General features: G+C 44.1%; 1 protein-coding gene and 1 long non-coding RNA gene across 4 annotated transcripts in view; one reads left to right on the forward strand and one right to left on the reverse strand.

Moving 5' to 3' along the window:
* Positions 1 to 535: 535 nt before the first annotated feature.
* Positions 536 to 23,273, forward strand: part of CPVL (carboxypeptidase vitellogenic like) — a 61,514-nt gene continuing 38,776 nt past the window's right edge. The window contains exons 1-4 of one of the 3 annotated variants that reach the window (XM_082193502.1): positions 536 to 643; positions 15,647 to 15,851; positions 18,257 to 18,375; positions 21,760 to 21,874. In XM_082193502.1, coding sequence (XP_082049628.1) covers positions 15,659 to 15,851; positions 18,257 to 18,375; positions 21,760 to 21,874 — 427 coding nt within the window. In that variant the 5' untranslated portion in view covers positions 536 to 643; positions 15,647 to 15,658. Of the gene's footprint in view, positions 644 to 1,109; positions 1,256 to 15,646; positions 15,852 to 18,256; positions 18,376 to 21,759; positions 21,875 to 23,273 lie in introns of those variants that run through there. The other 2 variants (XM_082193501.1, XM_082193500.1) reach the window with 2 other exon arrangements.
* LOC309515620 lies at positions 19,502 to 21,314 on the reverse strand. Its single transcript, XR_014212580.1, has 2 exons — positions 20,843 to 21,314; positions 19,502 to 20,511 (listed from the first exon to the last, which is right to left on the reverse strand). It is a non-coding gene; the product is annotated as an uncharacterized lncRNA (long non-coding RNA).

Consider the following 23,273-nt stretch of genomic DNA (forward strand, 5'->3'; position numbering starts at 1 on the left):
TGTCAAATCACTTTGAAATTCTGGATATATCTTCTGACTTACCATGTGTTGAACATGGAAAATGTTTTCCACCTTTAAAATCAAATGCAAATTTTTTTAGAAAAGAAAAGAAAAACACGGCAGGCACATATATTTATATAATCTGTTTTCTAAATACGTAGTTTGGAAAAATCATAGGGAAATATAAAAAAACCCTTTTGGTTTCATCAGTGGACCGTGCTCTCTCCTAACAAAAGTCTCCACAGACCTTTTACTTACTTTAATTGAAAACATTTCTGCTCTGCTTTTCCACGCAGCTTGAGGCTGCTTCAAGTTTAAAAACAAAAAGTCACTTTGCCTATATGTTCTGTGGAAAAAAAATGTATTAAATATCTTTTTTAAAACTGGTTCAGTCTGGGGCATGGGCTAGCCTGAGGGATTGCAGGGGGCTAAATTAAGTAAGTAAATCAGAATATTTAACTGACCAATTGCATCACAGGCAACGTGGTTCTGCCCCACCTCTCACCACACATAATGCCTTCCCCTCCCAAATAAATCCTGGCTACGCCCATGGTTTGGGGGCGCTTAACCCACAAAACTGAGCAACACGCAAACTACGCCGTTTTGACGTCCTGTTTCTTTAAGAGCAGAAAGGAGGAGGTGAGTGGGGCTGTCAGCTGACAGCAGCAGTGGCTGCTGATGCTTTAACGCAGGGCGAAAACAGAGGGCGATTCTAGCTGCGCTTACGCAGAAGCAAATCCGAGCCCAGCAGCGGGACTTATTTCTCAGTAAATGTCCTCGGCACAGACGTTTTAACTGCAAGCACGTTGCGCAGCGTCAGATCCTGAGACCTGGCCTTTCATTGCTAGACGCCCGCGCAGCGCGATCCTATTCTGCTCTCCTGTTGGGGGAATTCTTCCCAGTTTAGTATTGCAGAAATGAAGGGAGGGGGGAGAAATGTGCTTTGCTTCTTTATGTAGACCGGTTTCTTTATGTAGACCGGTTTAATACATGTTTATTCCAAAGCCTAAATAATGCGAGGGATCCGCCGAAGGCGCCTTCGCTTTCCCAATGGGCAGGCGCCATAGGCAAAGGGGGCGGGCAAGGCTGCTTCTTCTCCCCCCCGCCTCCCCTTCCAGGGATCGCGATTGGCTGCATGCGGGCTTGTGGCTTGCCAGCCTTCTTGCAGGGCTCCGGTTGCCGGTGGGGGGTCAGCACATGATCGGCAGCCGGTGAGTGAAGCCGGAAATTTGGGCCAATGTCTCTGGGCAGGTAAGCCAGCGCTGTATGCTAGATGCGGCGCATTTAGGGTAGAATCCGTAATAAGACAGCGCCGGGGGTGTTTTCCCTTTTGGTTAGGGGGCTGACTAGCTCAGTCCAGGGGCTGCTGCTGTTTGGAAGGGCCTCATGTTGAAATCCCCCCCTTTTTTTTAGGATAAAGCAAAGCAATAAAGCGCAAGGTCGCCTCCGTGCGGTTAATGATTGTCGAAAACCCGCCGGAACAGCAATGGTTAATTTCCAAAAAGAAGGGTGCCAGGGGTTGCCCACAACTGGAAGGCGTGTTTCTCGGGAAGGCTTTCTTCCAAATCTTGTGTGTGTGTGAGTGTCAGAAGCTGGTGATGGTTACTGGCTGCCAAAGGCAAAAATCATTTTAAAGTATGATGAAACACCCTCCTCTTCCTTATGATCGCTTCTGTTCCAGCCTTTTGAAAGCCGAAGGCCCCCACTTGAGGCCTGGCTTAAATTTAAAGGGCAGGCTAAAGCAGGTTTGCTCCAAAGTAAGTTCAAATGAGTTCAGTGATACATCGTAATAAATTAAGAATGATTTACGGAAGGGGAACGCCTGACTTCCTCTTCATCTGCTCCTGATAAGTAATAGCACTGGAAAGGAAACCAGCATTTGCAGAAGTTAGGAAAGGCCGAAAGGCGCTTCCTTGTTGCACAACTGGCTTATAAAAGCCGGGTTAAATCCAACCTTAATTGACAGTTCTGTGGCTGCATGTTTTGCTTAGGCTTTGGATATGTCCGCTTGTATCAGGAAACATCAAAGAACGATAGGTTTTGTAGCTCTCAATCGGTAGCGAGGACCCTGTGGCTGAGCAGCAAACCGGCAATGAGAAGTTACAAAAATTCAAGGTATGCAAAATATGCATTATTTTAGATGGCATAAAAAGCGACTGATGATGTGAAAAGCAAACTAAGAAGTCCAGGCTCCCTTAGAATCCCAGACCCACATCAGGCATGCCTCTTTTTTCTTCCATTGCCAAAAACACTCCGTCATCACTCTCTGCAGAGGAGTCACCAATGTTTTTAATATGCAAGGAAATCCTTTTGCAGTAGTGCTGTTATATTCCCGGTTCCTGGGAATCTGACTCATAAACCAGAAAGCATATTAGGCACACACCAGGAAAATGCACAGGTGCGTTGTTGCAGCTCACATTTTGTGCACAAATTATAAGCCCCTGTCATCATTTTTCCTTTGGAAAAAAGCCTTGCTGTCAGGCCACTGTTGTCTAGCTCACTTCTTAGGCAATTGCTTCATTGTGTGTGTGTGTGTGTGTGTGTGTGTGTGTGTGTCAGAGAAAGTGGGGGAGAGATGATGTGGCTCCTATATGGTGAGCCTAGAAATAAAAAGGACTTGCAGGTTGGGAGGATGCCAGAGGGAGAGAAAAAAGATGGATAAAGAGGTAAAAAGCAAATAGAATGATGAGTGGCACAGCAAGAAAATAGAGCTGAGCAGTGCTGCACACTCACCTGTTAAGTTGTGGGTGAACATATCAGACGACACAGCAATTCTTCAAACAGCTCTTGTTTATTCACAGGCCAGGACAGAACTGAACTGAAGGGTTCAGCCAGCCTGCTTATATAGAGCTCCACTAGAACGCAACAGTAACAACTTTCTGTAACTATCCAATCACTGAACGTCACTTTTGATCACTTATTTGCATAAGTGGACCTGAGTGAAAACTATCTACAGTATCCCCCTGCTGGCCCAGGGTGGGAACTTCAGTTCATAACACCACCCACTTTTGGATCTGGTCCTGTCCATCATCAACATACACTCCCCAACAGATTATCCATGACTCTTGACACACTTCTTCCTTATTTCTTTTCTAGAATAAGGATGGACAGATATTACACTTGTGGAATCTTGGTTTTTTTTTTAAAAAAATATTATTTTACTAAAACTCCTAAGCCCATCAGCTGGAGCCTGGTGCAAAATGGTGGGTCAGATAAGGAACAGGGTCAGGCCAGGATTATTCCTGGGATCATGAAGGGGTCCCTGCCTATAATGCCATGATAGCAGGTTATGGGATGTGATTCCTGCTATAAGCTTCCCACTGCTGTGAACTTAGCATGTGGTAATGGAACGTCTGCTTTAATGGCTGGCTGGAAAGTTCTAAAATTATAGGCCTGGTTAAGGGCCAGATTTAGAGGCCTGGAGTCCATTGGGAAAGAATGGCTACATAGGTAGCAGATTAGAGGTGATTCAAGGACTGCTGAGAACTTTGCTGTCCTGAACAGATCAGTGCATTTGGGCTGGATTTGGCTACCTTTCTTCAGTGTACAGTGATTTAGGTTTTCTGCTGAAAGAAAGGCATTCCACACCAAGCTGGCTTATGTGCGATTAGTCTACACTGAAATAGAAAACCTTGTACAGTATATATCTGGCAGCTCCCACTGGTGGATTGGCAGAAACACCTGTTGGGAAAATCCCCAGGAAAAACTCACACATTGGTTTTCAGAACTAGAAAAGTATTCATACCAAAATCCATTCCCTATGTGATCTTTACTCAGCATCCTCATTTTATTTTAAGGAAGCCTTGCTTTTTAAAAAAACAGTTGGGAGTAAAGAAGCTCTTTTTACTCTTCCCCTAAAATCCCCCAGTAGATTCTGATCTGCCTTTGCTCTCCTCTGCTCTGGATCACCCCAGTATCCTGAGCTGAAAACAGTAGTTATCATTGCCTGTTTAATTTTGCTTACAGGAAATTCCCAGATCCCAGGAGCAGAGCATCTCCTCTGCATGCAGAAATTCCCAGGTTCCATTCCTGGCATCTGCAGGTAGATTTGGGAATGTCCCTTGCCTGTAACCCTGGAGATTCACAGCCAATCAGTGTTGACAGTACTGGGCTGGATGGATCAATGGTTTGCCTTGGTATAAAGCAACTTCCTATGTGTCCATTCAAATTAGGTTGGCTGGGTTTTCTATTACTTCAGGCAGAATCAGGGCAAGGTCTTAGAAGCACAGACACAACTGGCCTTCCTGCAACCATTGCTGTAGTAGAGCTGTCACTGTTGGAAGAAAGCCATGACAATCTCTGGTGACCTGATTGTCAGTACAGCCCTGTCTCTGACTAGAACATTTACTTATTTTTAAGTATCGTAAAGGATGGGTGAATGTAGCACTGTAAAAAAAAATAAAAAATGGGGAAAATAGTACAGTGGTACCTCGGGTTACATACGCTTCAGGTTACAGACTCCGCTAACCCAGAAATAGTGCTTCAGGTTAAGAACTTTGCTTCAGGGTGAGAACAGAAATTGTGCTCCGGCGGCGCGGCAGCAGCAGGAGGCCCCATTAGCTAAAGTGGTGCTTCAGGTTAAGAACAGCTTCAGGTTAAGAACGGAGCTCCGGAACGAATTAAGTACTTAACCCGAGGTACCACTGTATATGGCTTCCTGGCCCTGCACAGTTTTTCGATGTCCTTTCAAGATCACTTTCTTTTAGGGAAAAAATGGGAACTCGTTTTTGGAAAGTATGTGACTTGAACACATTCAAGAACATGCTGTTTTCTACGTTTCCCTTAGAAATGAAACTCAGAACCGTTTGGCATCTTGCTTCTTCATTGACTTGTATGGGGAAGTAGTTGCAAGAATAAGGAACTGATGCATGTCCTATTCATGTCTGTAAAATTAGTACAACTGTTGGTGCTGGAACAGGGTTGGTACCATAGCAATGGTAAGCAGTCTGCCACTTGTGAAGAGGATAAGAGTAGTGTAGTGGTGTAGTGGTTAAGAGCGGTAGTCACGTAATCTGGGAAGCCGGGTTCGTGTCTCCGCTCCTCCACATGCAGCTGCTGGGTGACCTTGGGCCAGTCACACTTCTCTGAAGTCTCTCAGCCCCACTCACCTCACAGAGTGTTTGTTGTGGGGGAGGAAGGAAAAAGGAGATTGTTAGCCACTTTGAGACTCCTTTGGGGAGTGATAAAGCGGGATATCAAATCCAAACTCTTCTTCTTCTTATATGTAAACTGCTGCTGTTTCTACTGTTTGAAATATTGACCTCCAAGTCTCAGTTTGGCAGCTCATGATTCCGGGAACAGCAAATAGATCTTCTGGGCGGGAGTAGGGAAGCTTTTTCAGCCTGTAGGCAGCATTTCTTCATGGCTAGCTTTTCAAGGGGTCGCTATAAAACACATACCCATTCATACATCATCCACACACAAAAAACACAATATGCATTCATATATACACCTAGGCATGTGTCATTTGTTCATTTCTTCATTCATTCAAACGGACACACAGTCATTCACTCGCTGTCTTTCTCAATCTCACACTCATTCTCTTTCCCCTGCCCCAAGCTTGAAGAAAAGATGATTCATATAAGGAGGGGGGTGATCTTTGTGGAGAGCAAAATATATTTGAAGGAGAGAGTTAACCCTTTACTCCCCAGCTGCAATCTTGGGAAACAGACAAGGAGTTAAAAACTCAGAATGTGTAGATCTGCCTTTGTATCCTAGTTCAGGGTGATCTTTGGAGGAATATTACATCCACTTTGCTCCTTGGATTTGTGCTTGAGAGGGACAGCCTTAAGCATCATTGACTATTTGAAACAAAAGAGTTATAGCAAAACAAAATACTTTTGTTTGTTTTTTGTTTGTTTTTAAGAAGCCATGTAGCCTGGTTATGTGGAAGATGTCCTGTACCCATGTGGGGAGTCTGATTTAATTTGCATTTAAAGACGAACTGCAAAGTTTCAACTTTCCAGAACAATACACACACAGAAACATAGCCAGATAACATGTAAAGAATGCATATACCAGGAGGAGTGTATTACTAAAATCAACATAGAGAAATGGATTATGTTAGAGAAAATTGCTTTGCTAAAATGTATATGAAACAAAAACTGCCTACAAGAACGTATATTAGGAGAAATCGACACTAAAATTATGGTGACTTTTCATAAGGACTTTTAAGAAAAAGTTTGCAAACCGATGTGGAAATGTGGAGAACTGAACGTAAGATTAGAAAAATCATGGAATGGAGAGAAACCAAAATTACAGATTCTCGTGTTCCTGCTTCTGCGTCTTGTAGTTCATATTTTAATATACTGTGCCGCAAAGTGTAGGCGATAGATGACATGGCAAAAATATATATTGCTGTCAAACAAATCCCAAATGAACCACTTCTGCCAAACCATAGGTACAGTTCCAGAGTGTGTAATGGCAACTACAGGCTTTTATCACTTGGGAAGACAGGTGAACTAATGCCAGTGTACTGGAAGAAGCAAAGATCACCAGTATTGAAGCAATGATTCTTTAACATCAACTTGGTTGGATTGGTCATGTTGTGCGGATGCCTGATTATCATCTTCCAAAGCAACTACTCTATTCCAAAATTAAAAATGGAAAGTGTAATGCTGGTGGTCAACAAAAGAGGTTTAAAGACTCTCTCAAGGCAAATCTAAAAAAAATGTAGTACCGTATTTTTCGCCCCATAGGATGCACTTTTCCCCTCCAAAAATGAAGGGGAAATGTGCCTGCGTCCTATGGGGCAAATGCAGGCTTTCGCTGAAGCCTGGAGAGCGAGAGGGGTCGGTGCGCTAAGCTCCGCCCCGCTCCCGGTGGCCGCGAAGAGCTGCCTGCAGTCCTGGGACCAGCACAGCTCTGCACGGCCACTGGGAGCCGGGGGCAAAGCTCCGCCCCGCTCCCGGTGGCCGCGCAGAGCTGCCTGCAGTCCTGGGACCAGCGCAGCTCTGCGCCGCCATCCGGAGCGGGGCGCTAAGCTCCGCCCCGCTCCCGGTGGCCGCGCAGAGCTGCCTGCAGTCCTGGGACCAGCGCACTTCTCCCCATCGCCAGCCCCACAAGCTCGGGGGACAGCGGGGAGGCAGAGCGTGCCTTCCCACTGTTCCCCGACCTGGTTCTTCCAGCCCCGCACCTGGGGGGGGGAATAAATTTTTTTTCTTTATTCCCCCCCAAAAAACTAGGTGCGTCCTATGGGCCGGAGTGTCCTATGGGGCACAAAATACGGTATAAACACCAACAACTGAGAAACACTGGCCTGCAAGCACTCCAGTTGGAGAACAGCTTTTACCAAAGGTGTCATGGGCTTTGAAGATGCTCAAACTCAACTCCTGCCCGGAAACCAATGTCCCCACTGTGGAAGGATGTGTGGATCCAGAATTGGCCTCCACAGTCACTCATGGACCCACTGTTAAAACCGTGTTTATGGAAGACAATCTTACTCGGCTACGAGTGATCGCCGAAGAAGAAGGCTGCCATACAGCTTGATCAGATTGTCTCCTGATAAAAGTATTGCCAAGAATATGGGAAAGCAACAAGAAGGGATAGGTGGTTTTGGGGTTAAGTAATGGATGGCATATTGAGGCTCCCAGCCTTCAGAAAGTGAATCATGAAGTTCTACTAAATGGGTGAGTGAGAATAAGGAAATGACAGATTTGCATGGGGAGGCAAAAAACGAAATAGGAAATGTTGACTGTCATGCAGTGAAATAGTTCCCTTCTCATTAGTTAAGAGAAATCTGTGGTGCTACCTTCTACTAAAGCCAGTTTTCAAAGGTGAGTTGTGAAGTGGTTTCTTTCTTTCTTTCTTTGGGCAAAATGATATAGAAATTCTGGTTGAAAACGAGACATAAACTCCTCTACTGAAACTGGGAAATGTTGTATCACACTAGCAGAATGGGTAAGTAGATTCAATATTTGAAGTAAGAAGAATGCAAATGGAAGGAAACAATGGAAGTGGTTGTGAAGTTTCACGGCTGTGGTTACTATTTTTGCCATGACTGTTTTGTAAGATTGGTTTGAGATGACAAGTGGTTGGCATTGCCTTTAGAGCAGCTATGTAGCATTGTTGCAAAATGCGCTAAATATTTGCTCTTATTTACTCTTTTGACAATGGAAATAATAATCCAGTATTAGCTCCAGTAAGATCAGTATTAGCCACAAGGGGGCATGCCATTGACACAAAATCAACATCAGCTGTTGTTTTACTGTTGTTGCTGCATTCTTATGGTACTTATAAAAGTAGTTATTAGCCATTCTGTCCTTTGGGTAGCCCCACTAAAATTTGGCTTGATAGGACTGGCTAAGGAGAAAGCTAGCTTACTACTCGTAACAGGTAAGAATATAGACCCTCAATGTCTGTGGTGTGTTTGTAGCTAAGCTGATTAAGCCTATTAAAACAAATACAGTGGTACCTCAGGTTACAGACGCTTCAGGTTACAGACTCCGCTGACCCAGAAATGGTACCTCGGGTTAAGAACTTTGCTTCAGGATGAGAACAGAAATCGCACGATGACGGCGCAGCAGCAGCAAGGAGGCCCCATTAGCTAAAGTGTTACCTCAGGTTAAGAACAGTTTCAGGTTAAGAACGGAGCTCCAAAATGAATTAAGTTCTTAACCCAAGGTACCACTGTACCACTCAGGTAGTACTAATATAAAGTTCTTAATAACTATGTCAATTTATTATTTCTGAAGCTTGAGGAGCCATGAACCTTTATTATGAATGACATTTTTGACTGTAGCAAGTGAGTAACATCTTTCTTGAATTTTCTCTGTTTTCATATCTTTTTTTCCTGAATATGAAATACTTCAATGTTTGCTTGGAAGAGGAGCAAGATGTTACCAAGCAAAATGTGATCCTAAGAAGTAGTGAAATATCGTGAAGAAATCTGATTCCTTTCTTAGTTTCGTAATGATTAAAGTTACTCTCTTCGACTGTTTTGCTGCGATACACCTGACTGACTTGGAACCTATCATGGTAAAAGTATTTGGCAAGCTCTACTTGACTTTGTCCAACATATTCTGGGGAAAAAAAGAGATTCATTTTGGTCTTTTCTAGCCAAACTCATAACCAAGTTCCAGATTTGTACCCCAGTCTTCCAAAACCAGCAACAAAGAATAGACAAAAATGCTTTGGGACTTGAAAAGGAGCTGAGAGTATAGTGATTTTCAGCAATCCTATCCCTGCTGGATTTAGGAATGAGAAGCACTTTAACTCAGTTGGACTTACTTTTGAGTTGGCATGTATAGGCTTGCAGTGTAATATTGTGAGCCAAGAACATGGGTATGCAAACTTAGGCCCGGTGGCCGGATCCGGCCCAATCGCCTTCTAAATCCAGCCCGCAGACGGTCCAGGAATCAGCGTGTTTTTACATGAGTAGAATGTGTGCTTTTATTTAAAATGCATCTCTTGGTTATTTGTGGGGCATAGGAATTCGTTCATTCCCCCCCCCAAAAAAAATATTCTGGCCCCCCACAAGGTCTGAGGGACAGTCGACCGGCCCCCTGCTGAAAAAGTTTTCTGACCCCTGGCCAAGAAGATTGATTCAAACTTCACCTTAGAAGCAAACTGTGGCAAACCACTCTTCTTCCAGCTCTTTCATGTTCCCTTCCTACTTAAGAATATTGGCCTAATAACAGCTCCCTTGAAATTGAGAATTTCTGGCTAACCTGTTCTCCAAGGAGATGCAGCTCAAAGTACTAATTCCCTTGTGATCTTTTTGGCTTTTAAGGGAATTCAAACAGTGGCAGTAAACTGACATGAATTTCGGTCCTATACTAATAGCAAACCCATCCTCCAACTGCGGATCCTTATGTTACCAAATCACTACCACCCAGAATTGATGGAACCTCAGGAGTTTGTAGAAGTATAAAATAAAAACCCCAAACAGCTCAATTAGGGACATCCTCAATGGCTATGGAATGTTGCTTGCGCCAGAATGGAAAAGAGTTAGGGAGCTTGTAATTCAAGTTGCACCTGTTGATATTTCCTTCTATGCAAAGGTGCAGGTGCATCTTTACCCAAAAATAGACTATCATTTAAGATGGCATGGTTGGCTGCCAGGAACACTTTGCACTGCAACATTTTGTTGCAGTTCTTACTTGCCCTACACAATTTGAATTCTCACTTGTCAGCGGCTGCCTCAGGTCTCAGCTCACAAAAGACCAACGCCAAGCTCTTCTTATATACAAGGATGTTTATTGCAGTTCATTATTGGTTCCACAACCGAGGCGCGCAGCCCCTAGTCTCTAACGTCAGACATTTGAAGTCCCCTCTGAATCAGTCCCGCCCCTACACCAACTTAAGAGGCTTGTGCTAGACCACCTCTTCCTGTCTTTCCTTTTCCGCAGGGTCTTTCTGCCCCCCTGGGTTCCTTCCCTCCTGCTCTCTCCTGAAGCAGATCCCTCAGATCCCTGTTTCCCCCTCCTTCGTGCTTTGGGGCTGGGCTCCTCCTCCGGGCTTTCTCCATTTCCGCGCACCTCCACATTTGAACTTGGCGCGCGCTCGCTACCCCTGACCTTCCTTTTGACACTTACTACTCTCCGCCTCTTCCGGCAGGACGTTCTCCCCCGATCTCCTTCCCCTGTCTCTTTCCTGCTCCGCTCCGTGTGTCACACTGGGAACCCCCCTCTCTTCCCTTCGTTCCTGCTGGGAAGCCGGCCCCGATCTCCCACTCCCGCTCGGGGCTTCCCTGCTGCTTCCCTGCTCCTGGCAGGTCCCCCCTGTGACCCCCCTTGTCCTGACTAGGGGCGCCCCCTCCTGAGAATCCTCCGATTCACTTGAGAGACTCATGGAAGATCTCAAGTCATTGTCATCCTCTTCCTCACTGCCCTGGGATTCTTCCTCGTCGCTCTCCGTCTCCTCCCTCACCTGTGCCTCTGTCTCTGAACCCCTGACATCACTGAATACCAATATTTAAAGATTTGCCTTCCTGTTGGATAGTTTCTTCCGTCTCTTCTCTGGTCATAGATTTACAATTGCATAGACAGGAGAAGACAGATGCTCAGCAGCTGCTTTAGAACACATTAAGCAGTTATTCTGTCAGCCTTTCTCATCTAGATGAAAAGGTCTTCCGTGGTTATCCATTTTGCATTGTTCTGAAACTGATCAGTTTTTTCTTTCTTTTTGTAAATTTCTGGCTCTTTTTCTTATATTTCATACATCACATTGGGACATATATGGGAGGTGATCAAGTAGTAATAATATATTCAGGAGAAACTGTATTGGCTTGTTGCGAACATTTTTGAGAGTCATGCTTCTAAGTACAGTGGTACCTTGGGTTACAGACGCTTCAGGTTACAGACTCCGCTAACCCAGAAATAGTACCTCGGGTTAAGAACTTTGCTTCAGGATGAGAACAGAACTTGCACTCCGGCGGCAGTGGGAGGCCCCATTAGCTAAAGTGCTACCTCAGGTTAAGAACAGTTTCAGGTTAAGAACGGACCTCCAGAATGAATTAAATTCTTAACCCAAGGTACCACTATATGTGTGAACAGCAAAAATGTTACTCCCCACCCTTGCCAGGACCATAAAACTTTTTTTCCACTTTAAATTTTCATCAGCTCTTTTTTAGAGCAAGAAGGCAAAAAGGAAAGAAACAAATTCCTTTGTACAAGCTGCACCACCTTCCATTCCTAGTGAAAGCACTCCCCTACTCTACTTGATACCAAAGGTGTCAAAAAAATTGCTTACAGGCAGTCAGGTTGAAGGGATGATGCAAAGTTTACTATATCTGTACAGTCCAATGGAGAGGGGATTTGGCATTTCAGGAATAAAACGGTGTCTTGGATGCCCTTTCAGGCTGGCTGTTCACTAGTCCCCATTCAGCAAGGCTGCGGTAGCCTGATAACATTGTCTGTGTTTCCTCATCCATTGAGAAAATTCTGCCATTGTTTTATAAGTGTGCCTGAGTGGCTGACTGGTTTTTATATGTGTGGAACTAAAGCATCCTTCTGCTTTTGCTACAATAGAAATATTGCCATTTCTCCCCCTCCACCAATCTATTTATCTCTGAATTCTAAACCTTTGATTAGCTGTTCGACTTTGGACAACTGTCACTGGAGTGTAGATTGCCAAGAAAAGACGATGTATTTGTTAGCCTTTTCAGTATAGAGGCACAGCTTGCCTTGCACATGACTCTCTTTAGAGTTCATAAATGTAATTTCCACTGTGAGTGAACAATGCTTTCTCTTGCATACTTTTTCTACTATTAAACCATGTCTAGAGATAATGCTAGTTGGCCTCAACTGAGCATGAAGGGAAGGGGGACTGGATTTGCTTCCCAGTACAGCATTGTCCTGTGTCCAGCGATCCATCATCCATTGATTGATAAAGTGTCATTTCTGGGCATGGTGCTTTACAAAGTATAAAAGGAGAGATCCCTGCCTAGAGGAGCTTACAATATGAAATTCAGTACTGAGGAAGGCAAAGGATATAAAGGCAATGGTAGCTCAATACTTTTGCTTTACGTGTATTTGGGCTTTGTTATTGTAGGATAAAGGTAAAGGGACCCCTGACCATTAGGTCCAGTCGTGGACAACTCTGGGGTTGTGGTGCTCATCTCGCTTTACTGGCCGAGGGAGCCAGCGTACAGCTTCTGGGTCATGTGGCCAGCATGACTAAGCCGCTTCTGGTGAACCAGAGCAGAGCACGGAAATGCCGTTTACCTTCCCGTTGGAGCGGTACCTATTTATCTACTTGCACTTTTTGGTGTGCTTTCGAACTGCTAGGTTGGCAGGAGCAGGGACCGAGCAACGGGAGCTCACCCCATTGCAGGGATTCAAACCGCCGACCTTCTGTTCGGCAAGTCCTAGGCTCAGTGGTTTAGACCCCAGTGCCACCTGTGTCCCTTATTGCTGGATAGGAGAGCCTTTTTTAATGCTGAGGTATGAAGTTAAATATACAGTGGGAGGGGGGAACGAAAGGGAAGGTGGCTACAGTGGATGTCACCTGCGTCTGTTTCTTAGGGTTGGAACCCCAACCTCAAACACAAATAAACAGCTGACCAGTCAGCATGCAGACTGACTCCAGCTACAAAAGCAGCTCCTAATGCTGAAGGAACCAGATACCGTATTTGTTGTGAGCCCTGCAAAGACCTGCTTTGCTGGCTTTCAGGTGCCCTGCTTGAAACCATGGAGTACAGCTGCCAGTCTGTGAAGCCAATACTGACCTAGAGAGTCTTAACTCGTTACAGTTGTGCCTTGGATCCCGAATGCCTTGCGAGTCAAACGCTTTGGATCCCGAACGCCACAAACACAACAGTGAGTGTTCCAGTTTGCGAGCGTTCTTTGGAACCCAAACTTCCAAGCACAGCTTCTGATTGGCTGCAGGAGCTTACTGCAGCCAATCGGAAGCCATTCCTTGGTTTCCGAATGTTTTGGAGGTCAGACGGACTTCTGGAATGGATTCCGTTCGACTTCTGAGGTACGAACCTGTATAAGGCAGGTTCTGGTGGGCTAGCAGCTAGAATGGCTCAGCTAGATTTTTTTCTGGCTTTGCATCCTCCAATTCTGGCAGCTGGTCAGAAGGGTGAAATTCTAATTGGGGCAGTAGCATTATGTCCGGACAGTAATCCTAGAGATGTGGCTCCAGTGCAATACTCATATTGCCTGTAATGTGAGAAACAGGCCTTGGGTAGTTCTTACTGTTGCTACCTTCTAGTGACGCATTTTCTCCTTTGCATAAAAGCACCAACAAGCTCTGTCTTGTTATAGGGAAACAACAAAGCATGCCCGACTTCCTTCAGCAATTGTTCTCTCTAAGGCTGGCATTAGGACGTGGGAGAGAGTAGAGGCTTCAGAGGCCATCCTGCTCCGAGTTGAAATGTGTGACTAACAGCCAGTCTGCGTTGTATAGATCTGTAATGCTTGAAAATCAATTTAGAACTAGGTTAAAGAAAAGTTCAGCCCGCTTTTGCAGCAGAAAGCACTTCTTTGCTGCACGAACTCTCTGTACACATGGAAGTGCCATTGATTTAACTTTGGTCTCTCCAGCTGCAGCTGGGCTTACGCAGGACGTCTCTGAAAAAGTAATTCTGCTTCTGCAGCTGCTGATTGAAAACCCTTTCCTTTCCGGTATGACTTGTATAGATTTCTCCTTTCGAAATCCTGTTTGGAATTAACCAGGTACTCTCTATAATTGTTGGGCTTGGGGAGAAGGAAATGAAAGACTGCCATTTCCCAACCCATCTGCTTGTGTACTTTCTTGTCTCAGTTGTTGATGACTGCCTGAGCCCTCACCAGTCTTTCATCTCCCTCCTATGCAATTAGAATTGTGTGATAGAGTGGGGATGAGTACCTGTATACCTGAAGGAGCGTCTCCACCCCCATCATTCAGCCTGGACACTGAGCTCCAGCGCCAAGGGCCTTCTGGCAGTTCCCTCACCGCGAGAAGTTAGGTTACAGGGAACCAGGCAGAGGGCCTTCTCGGTAATGGCACCTGCCCTGTGGAACACCCTCCCATCAGATGTCAAGGAAATAAACAACTACCTGACTTTTAGAAGACATCTGAAGGCAGCCCTGTTTAGGGAAGTTTTTAATGTTTGATGTTTTATTGTGTTTTTAATATTCTGTTGGGAGCCACCCAGAGTGGCTGGGGAGGCCTGGCCAGATGGGCGGGGTATAAGTGTTGTTGTTGTTTATTACCTTGGCCCCACCTTCTCTACACCCCCATTGCTTGTTCCCCTCCATGCGTTGGCAGACAGGGCCAATCCAAAACCTGGAAACAAAGACATCAATTGTCTAGTGAAGAACTTTAAATTGCAGTCCTGGTTGATCACCACAGATTTTCCTATTCCTTCTCTGTCTACTCTTAACAGGATGCACTGTCTTGCAGTCCTAACCACGTCTGCGCAGAATTAAGCCCTGCTGAATTCAATGGTGCTCGCTCCCAGAAAGGGGAGTTATAACTGCAGTCTTAGAATATGTTCACATTACCTGGTACTCCACATCTTAGTGCTCTCCCACTTCTAGTTTTTGAAGCCGCATTCACATGATCCATTATCAATTCTGTAGTTACTAATCAAATACCAGCTTCAATCCAATTAGAAAACTTCAGGTGCATTTGCTATGTACTTCAGAATGGCGCACAAATTTGAGACAGCGGTTGCGCATTCGCAGATGAGAGCTTCATGAATGGGAATTGTGGAGGGGCTGCAGGGGGCGGGGAAACTATCTGACTTTTAGAAGACGCCTGAAGGCAGCCCTTCAGGGAAGTTTTTGATGTTTGATTGTGTTTTTAATATTCTGTTGGGAGCGGCCCAGAATGTCTGGGGCATTCCAGTCAGATGGGCGGCATGTAAATAACAAAATTGTTATTATTATGCATATTGGGTATCCCCACCTGGTCTCCCATGTGAACAACACTCTGCAAATGCAGATTGACACACAGCAGGCGAAAATGACTTAGTTTCATTTTAAGCCACCCATGTGAACAAACCCTTAGTTGTGTTGGTTAAAATGCAGCGCTTGTAGCCACTTCTGCTTTCTCAGCTGTGACAAGGAACAGAGACTGGAAAACACTTAACTTTGAGGTAGATGTTGCATAACATCCCAGAGCTACTATTGAGGGGAGGGGAGGAGCTAGACAGACTTTACGAAGCCGCAGCAGCGCATGTTTAAAATTGTGCTCTAATCTGATTTATTCTAAGGTGGATGAAAAGATGGGCAAGATGACACGGGTCTTGCTGGCTTTGCTCAGTCTAAGCTTGAGCTTGGAGCTAGTCCTCACCCAGGAACGATGGAGTGTATTCCGAAGAGCTTTTCGGGGAATAAAGTACGGAGCGCCGTCGGGAGGAGACCCTGGAAAACCGCTTTTTCTAACACCTTACATTGAAAGTGGCAAAACTGAGGAAGGTAAAAGTGTTAATCTTGTTATTTTAAAATATATAAATATTTCCATCTTTTCTTCATTATCTCCTGTGTAGAATTCTACACATAGCAGTAGAATGCATTAGTTAAGAGTTGGGAAGCGGGTGGCGCTGTGGTCTAAGCCACCGAGCCTCTTGGGCTTGCCGATCGGAAGGTCGGCATTTTGAATTCGTGTGATGGGTGAGCACCCCACTTTGCTCTGTCCTAGCTTCTGCCAACCTAGTAGAGTTGTACCTTGGTTGTTGAACGCCTTGGTACCCGGACGTTTTGTCTCCCAAACGTTGCAACTCCAGAAGTGAGTGTTCCAGGTTGCGAATGTTTTTTGGAAGCTGAACGTCTGACACAGCTTCCACGGCTTCTGATTGAGTGCAGGAAGCTCCTGCAGCCAATCAGAAGCCATGCCTTGGTTTTCAAACTGTTCGGGGAGTCGAACGGACTCCTGGAACGGATTAAGTTCAACAAACAAGATACCACTGTAGTTCGAAAGCATACCAGTGCAAGTAGATAAATAGATACCTCTGTGTCGGGAAGGTAAACAGTGTTTACGTGCGCTCTGGTTTCTGTCACGGGGTTCCGTTGTGTACATCTTCCATATGAACTTTTAGAAGACATCTGAAGGCAGCCCTGTATGGGAAGTTATTATTGTTTGATGTTTTATTATGTTTTTATATGTACTGGAAGCTGCCCAGAGTGGCTTGGGAAACCCAGCCAGATGAGCAGGGTATCAATTTTAAAATAATAGTAATTATTATTATTATTATTATTATTATTATTATTATTATTATTATTATTATTATAATTATATTTATCCTTAATGTCGTTCTACTGCTGCTCATATTTCAAATCCTGCTCGCGTTTTCATGGAACTATAAATAGTTCTTTAGATATTCTACAATTAGATATTAATTGTAGAATGGCATCGATAGCCTTAAAAGGTAAAGGGACCCCTGACCGTTAGGTCCAGACGTGGACAACTCTGGGGTTGTGGCGCTCATCTCGCTTTCCTGGCCGAGGGAGCTTCCAGGTCATGTGGCCAGGTCAGTACAGCTTCCAGGTCATGTGGCCAGCATGACTAAGCCGCTTCTGGCAAACCAGAGCAGCGCACGGAAACCCCATTTACCTTCCCGCCAGAGTGGTACCTATTTATCTACTTGCACTTGACGTGCTTTCGAACTGCTAGGTAGGCAGGAGCAGGGACTGAACAACAGGAGTGTGATGGCTTGGGAATACTCTCCGCAAGAAATGCTTCTGCTCACTCAGAGATACATAGATACAGTCTTTATTTTACATATGTACAAGCAGCACACATAATTATGCGTCCGAATCTTGTGAGTCAGATTCCCGAAGTGATTTACGTCTGCCCCTTTTCCAGCAGAAGAGGCGAGGCATTCTCAATTGATGTCTCTGCCCCCTTCGCTTTAACCCTCTCCATTCCTGAGCAGATGGAACTGGCACTGCATCACTGTCAGTGCCAGAGCTTCCTGTGCGGAGTTGAGGCTCTGCTCCAACAGCTGAGAGCCTTCCCTCCTCCTGGCTTTCCCCCCTTTCCTGCACTGGCACTTCCTGCCCGCCTTCCTCTGCTTGTCTCTCCTCCTCCTCCTTCGTTCTCCGGCAATACCATGACAAGGAGCTCACCCTTTTCGCGGGGATTCGGACCGCTGACCTTCTGATCGGCAAGCCCTAGGCTCTGTGGTTTAACCCACAGTGCCACCCGCGTCCCTAATTGATAACCTTAACCTCTGTGAATTTGTCTACTCCAATTTTAAAATCACAGCTAATTTATTCTTAATCACAGACATGGGATCAGATAATCCTTTATCGGGAAGGTAGTATGCAGGGAGGGGAGCCATTGGAAAAAATACCCTATTGGTACAAATGATGATTTTTCTTTTTTTGGGCTTGCACTCATTTTCTCTTTCCCTTACATATTACCAGAATGCCGACCAATACAAGCACTTTGTAATTGTTCATGATGCTGAGAGAAGATGTTAAATATAGAGCAAATCCTCCATATGCTTATTATGCTTTGCAAAGCTGCTTATTGTGCGTCTTCAAAAAACTGGAGTTAATTCCAATACAGGAGTTCTTCTAAAAAACTATTTTACTCAACGTCACAAATAAAAAACCATGTATCTCCCATGCATCTGAACTTCCAGACACTACTTAAAGCGCATCCTCACTTAGCCATAAAGTTCACTGGGTGACCTTGGGCCAGTTACCAGAATAACCTACCTCACACGGTGGTTGTGAGGGTGAAATGAGGAGGAGAAGAACCACATACACCATCTTGAGATCCTTGAAAGATAAAGGTGATATATAAATGTAAGAAATAAAATAAATAATCAGCCCGTCAGTCTGATGTTTTTTATACTTGTCATTCTTTATAACAGGAAGGCAATTAAGTCTGGTAGGCCATCTTCCAGGACCCAATGTGAAGAGCTATTCAGGTTATCTGACCGTCAACAAGACTCACAACAGTAATCTTTTCTTCTGGTTCTTCCCTGCTCAGGTGGGTCTGTTGTTTCGATATGCTGCCATATTAAAGCTTTCAAAGGAAGCTTTCATTTCATCGTCATAGATATGGGACAAGTTCTGTGCTAGCTCTGCTGCTTCCCAAAATGAGTACAGGTTAATAATGTTTGGCATGTAGTACTGGCCTACATAAACTGACCAGAAGGCAGAACTGTAACCATATAGCCAATTACAAATGTGAGTTATGTGCATCATCTTGTGATCAAACACTCGAGATTATTGCTTCCCTATGTGGTGTTTATAAGCAGCCGCCAGAACAGCCCTGTGGGTGGGGATATTGGGAGATATAACTAGTTGTGTAGCTGTATGTTTCATACATGGGAGTAAAGTGTTCAGAGCACATTTTGGACCAATAGGCAAAATGTCTGCTGTGAAATGAAATTGTGATGAAGAGTACATTGTTCAGTGAGTCCATGATAGATTGGAACTGGGATCTACCAAACCCCAATCTAATATCCTCTTCACATTTGTTTTGAAAGGTTTCTGTAATTGACTGCCATTATCAGCAAACCTAGACTTTTCCCTTTTGAAACAAAATGTTTGCCGTTTTGACACAGTTTTTCTAGCAGTTATCTGATTTTTATTTTTTTTAAAGTCAGCTTTCAAATTTTGGGCTCTCTCTTTGCTCCCAGTACTAATGACCTAGCTTTTCATTTTTCATTAGAATATGTAGGAGAGTTGTTTTAATTATTTGTAAATGAACAAAAAGCAATGAAATGAAATAGATAATATAAGAGTCCTTAGTTAGAATTGAGAGAGCTCTCTGAATTAAGAAGTGAATTTAGAATCTGTTGCTCATGAAGATTTGCATTGCTTGATTCCTTGTGCCATTAATTCACACTGGCATAATGTGGTTGCAGAAAAGAATGAGTTGAATGAAACATATTTTTGGCACAGGTGGTTGCCAGAGAAACAAGTGAGCCATAAGAAAAATTCCAAAATCTATATTAGGTCAATAACTTTTATGAGGACAACCAAAATACTGCAAGTGTGCAAGGTTCCAACTTTTTCTTAGTACTTTCTGTTTAGGAGATGGGGGAACTGACATGTTTAAAGGAGTTGTCTCTAAAATGAGTGGGATTTGAGACCACTTCAGAAAGAACAGTGGATGAATTTTCAGAACGTTTAACAGGCAAAGACCTAAAGCAACATCCTAGTGGCTTTTTCTGAAGAGCTTTGAGCTTGCAGTATAAAACTGTGATATCTCAAAACAACTTGCTTAAGTTGACACAAGGTTGAGAAGTTTATGCCAATAAGTCCCATTAGTTTTATATTTTTTTAAGTGTGAATGTAATTTATTTATGGTTCACTGACCACGAATTATTTCAAAAAGTGTTTCATAGCAGGATGCAAATTCTGAAGGCTCTTGGAAGAAGAGGGAAAAATAGGCTTTGCAGAAGGACATCAATACTGCTTCAGTTTAAGGATATACTGTTCTGTTAGAAATATTATTAATCCCAGATGCTATGAGCAACAGATTTGTTTCTGTGTTTAATACTTCTGTTGTAATCCTGGGCTCATTACATAAATAGCATAGTCCATCTTGTACAACTTACGCCAGAGAGAAAAAACAATTGGCAGCAGTAAATGTTTTATTTAGAAGAGACCCTGAAAGGTTTTTCACAACCGATTTTGCTGGCCAATCTCATTTGTCAGCTCTAATAAATAAATAATATTGCGGAAAAGAGTGAGTGTTGTGATAAAAGGGAACGTAGCAGAAGAGTTTCAAGCTGGTTAAAATTCCATTACTTGGTCTTCAAAATGAGAGATGTACAGATGTTCACACAGAGTGCAATAATAATTCAGTGATCGCTCTAGGTCTTTACCCTGTTGTGCTGAATTTCTGTGAGTGGGGAGTTGTATCTCGCTCTTTCTCTTTTATGGCAGGCAGGCTATCCCATGTTGGGGTTTCCTCCATCTTTTGTTCTGTGCACTCCAACCCCATCTAATTAAATTGTGACCTTGCTCACTATGACACAGTGGGAATCGGCAAGCTTTCGGGTACCCAGAAGGAGAATTTTGCTCCTTACCTGGACCTGTTGCTGCAATGCTACCCAGATCAAAGCCATGGTTTGGCTTCATATTGTCTCAGTCCCAACAAACCATAGCCAACCTGTTATGTACTGAGTTGAATAGGATCCAAAATGCAGCAGTCTGATTGGTCCTAGAACATTAGAATTCAGTATGCAGCAGTCTGATTGGTCCTAGAACAATGCAGCAGTATGATTGGTCTGCAGGAGCCACCCAATCCAGCTGAAGATGGAAGTGAATCCACAACCTGATTGGCCTACAGGAGAATTCCCGAATTAGCCAATCACGTGCAGCCCATTGTGTAAATAATGTATATAAAGCAGATACTTTGAGGGGACTTTCATTCCTCCTCACCACTATGAGCTGAATAAAGAGCATGAAATCCACTCTCGACTCTGAGTATATTTCAAAACCTTTGTTCGTGACTTATCATACATGGTTTCCCTGAGGGAAACAGACCACGAGTGCAGATTCACACATAACACTGAGCCAAACTATGGCTTAGCTCTGGGTAGCATGGCATTAGGAGGAGCGAGGAAGGACTGAAATGGTAGCATTTTTCCTTCTGGAGGCACAGAAGCTTTCTCTTGCTACACCATGGTTTGGCTTAATGCTATGTGAAAATGAGGCCTGTGTGCGGATGATCCCATTTGCTTTACTTCCTCTGTTTAAAGTCTGAAAATTTCTTTTCACTGTGGATGCAAGATACTAGGACTGTAGAGACATGGCTTACCAAGCACGTAGTCACTCAGAGCATGTGGAAAGGTCTTGTGTTAGTTATAAAATTAGCTACTGTATTTTTCTGTGTATATGACAATATTTCCCCCAAAATTTAAGTTTAAAATTGGGGGTTGTCTTATACACAGAATGTTGCAATTAAATATACAACAACAATCTTTATTACGGTCCAGAGACCCAACAAATTGTTACAAAGCAATACACAATCCAATATATAAATAAATACATGCCACCATCCATATTCTTCCCCCCCAGCCTCCCCTCACTATTGGCTGTACACACACACACACACAATATATCAGTAAAGTTGTTCTGTTTGATGTTTATATATACGGTACTAAATATATCGGTGTTTTGAATATTTAATCAAATACCAGAGTTGTTGTGTTTGGTGTTTAAAATATTAATTTCTTAATTTTGGGCTCAAAATGTAGAGGTCGTCTTTTACATGGGGGTGTCTTATACATGGAAAAATACGGTACTTATAAAGAAAGTGTTGGCATTTATTTCTCATAGTCTACCGAAATAATTCATGCATTCTGTAAATTTATGTGGGAACAGCTCCAGTTTTTCTTGTCCTTCTGGTCTGCAGGTACAACCCGAAAAAGCCCCTCTCCTACTTTGGCTCCAAGGTGGACCTGGAGGAACATCCATGTTTGGCCTTTTTGTGGAACACGGACCATATGTTGTCAACAAGAATCTCACATGCAAGTGTTGTTTATTTCTATGTTGAAGGCTTCCAGCGAGATGTTAATACCAATATAGTTTTAACATTAATAAATGTAACCTGTTCCCTTATGGGTTTGGAATTTGTATCTTTACGCTGCTGAGCAAATTAGCGTGTCTTGCTGTAGCAGTTTGGGAAAGAAGAATATTTGATCATTAATGGCATGAAATAGAAGTACCTTTTTTTTTTTAAAAAAGAAATATTTCCCCTCCCCCCAAACTAAAAATGCATTTGAAATACAGTGGTACCCCGCAAGACGAATGCCTCGCAAGACGGAAAACCCGTAAGACGAAAGGGTTTTCTGTTTTGGAGGCGCTTCGCAAGACGAATTTCCCTATGGGCTTGCATTGCAAGACGAAAGCCCATAGGGAAATGCTGGCGGTCGGGAGCAAAGACTTTCGCCCACAGCCGGCCTTCAGAAGAGGACCTCTTCTGAAGGCCGGCGGGGGGCAAAAGTCTTTGCTCCCCCCCCGCCTGCCTTCCCTCCGCCTGCCCCGGGCGATCTTAAAATGCTGGCGGGCGGGAGCGAAGCGTTCGCTGCCGACCCCCAGCATTTTAAAATCTCCCCCTGTCCCGGGGAGATTTTAAAATGCTGGGGGTCGGGAGCGAAGCGTTCGCTGCCGACCCCCAGCATTTTAAAATCTCCCGGGGCAGGCGGGGGGAAGGCAGGCTGTTCCGAAGAGGGGCGGGGTGGTGGGAACACCTTCTGAAGGCGGGCGGGGGGCGAAAGTCTTTGTCCCCCCTGCCTGCCTTCCCAGGGGCTTTTAAATCGCCCCGGACAGCGGAGAAGTCCTCCGCTATCCCGGGGTTTTTTAAAATGCTGGGGGTGGGAAGAAAAGCCCTTGTCCCCCCCCCAGTCTTCAGAAGGCGGTTTCCCTAGGAACGCATTAATTGATTTTCAATGCATTCCTATGGGAAACCGTGCATCGCAAGACGAAAAACTCGCAAGACGAAGAGACTTGCGGAACGAATTAATTTCGTCTTGCGAGGCACCACTGTATATTTCCTGTATTGTCAGTGGCAGGTTACGGGCTGTTATAATATTAGTTCACAGACTTAAAATAATATATAAATATGTTTTAATAAATAAATTTTGCTCCTAAGGCGACATCCATGTTATAGGAGAATGGGAGGGAAATGGATAAATAAACTGATAGAGATTTCCAGTTTTACCATTCACAGAATCATAGAGTTGGAAGGGGCCAGTGCAGGAATCTTTTGCCTGGCATGGGGCACCGACCCACAACCCTAAAAGTCTCATGCTGTACTGACTGAGCTATCCAGTTACAGTAGAATCCTAAGTTTATGGAGTGTGAAGCCGGCATTTGGCTGCATAATACCATAATTTTATTTCTAATATTGTTACATCAACTTAGGGC

This window comes from Podarcis vaucheri (genome assembly GCF_965113315.1).
Source record: "Podarcis vaucheri genome assembly, chromosome: 12".
NCBI lineage: Eukaryota > Metazoa > Chordata > Lepidosauria > Squamata > Lacertidae > Podarcis > Podarcis vaucheri.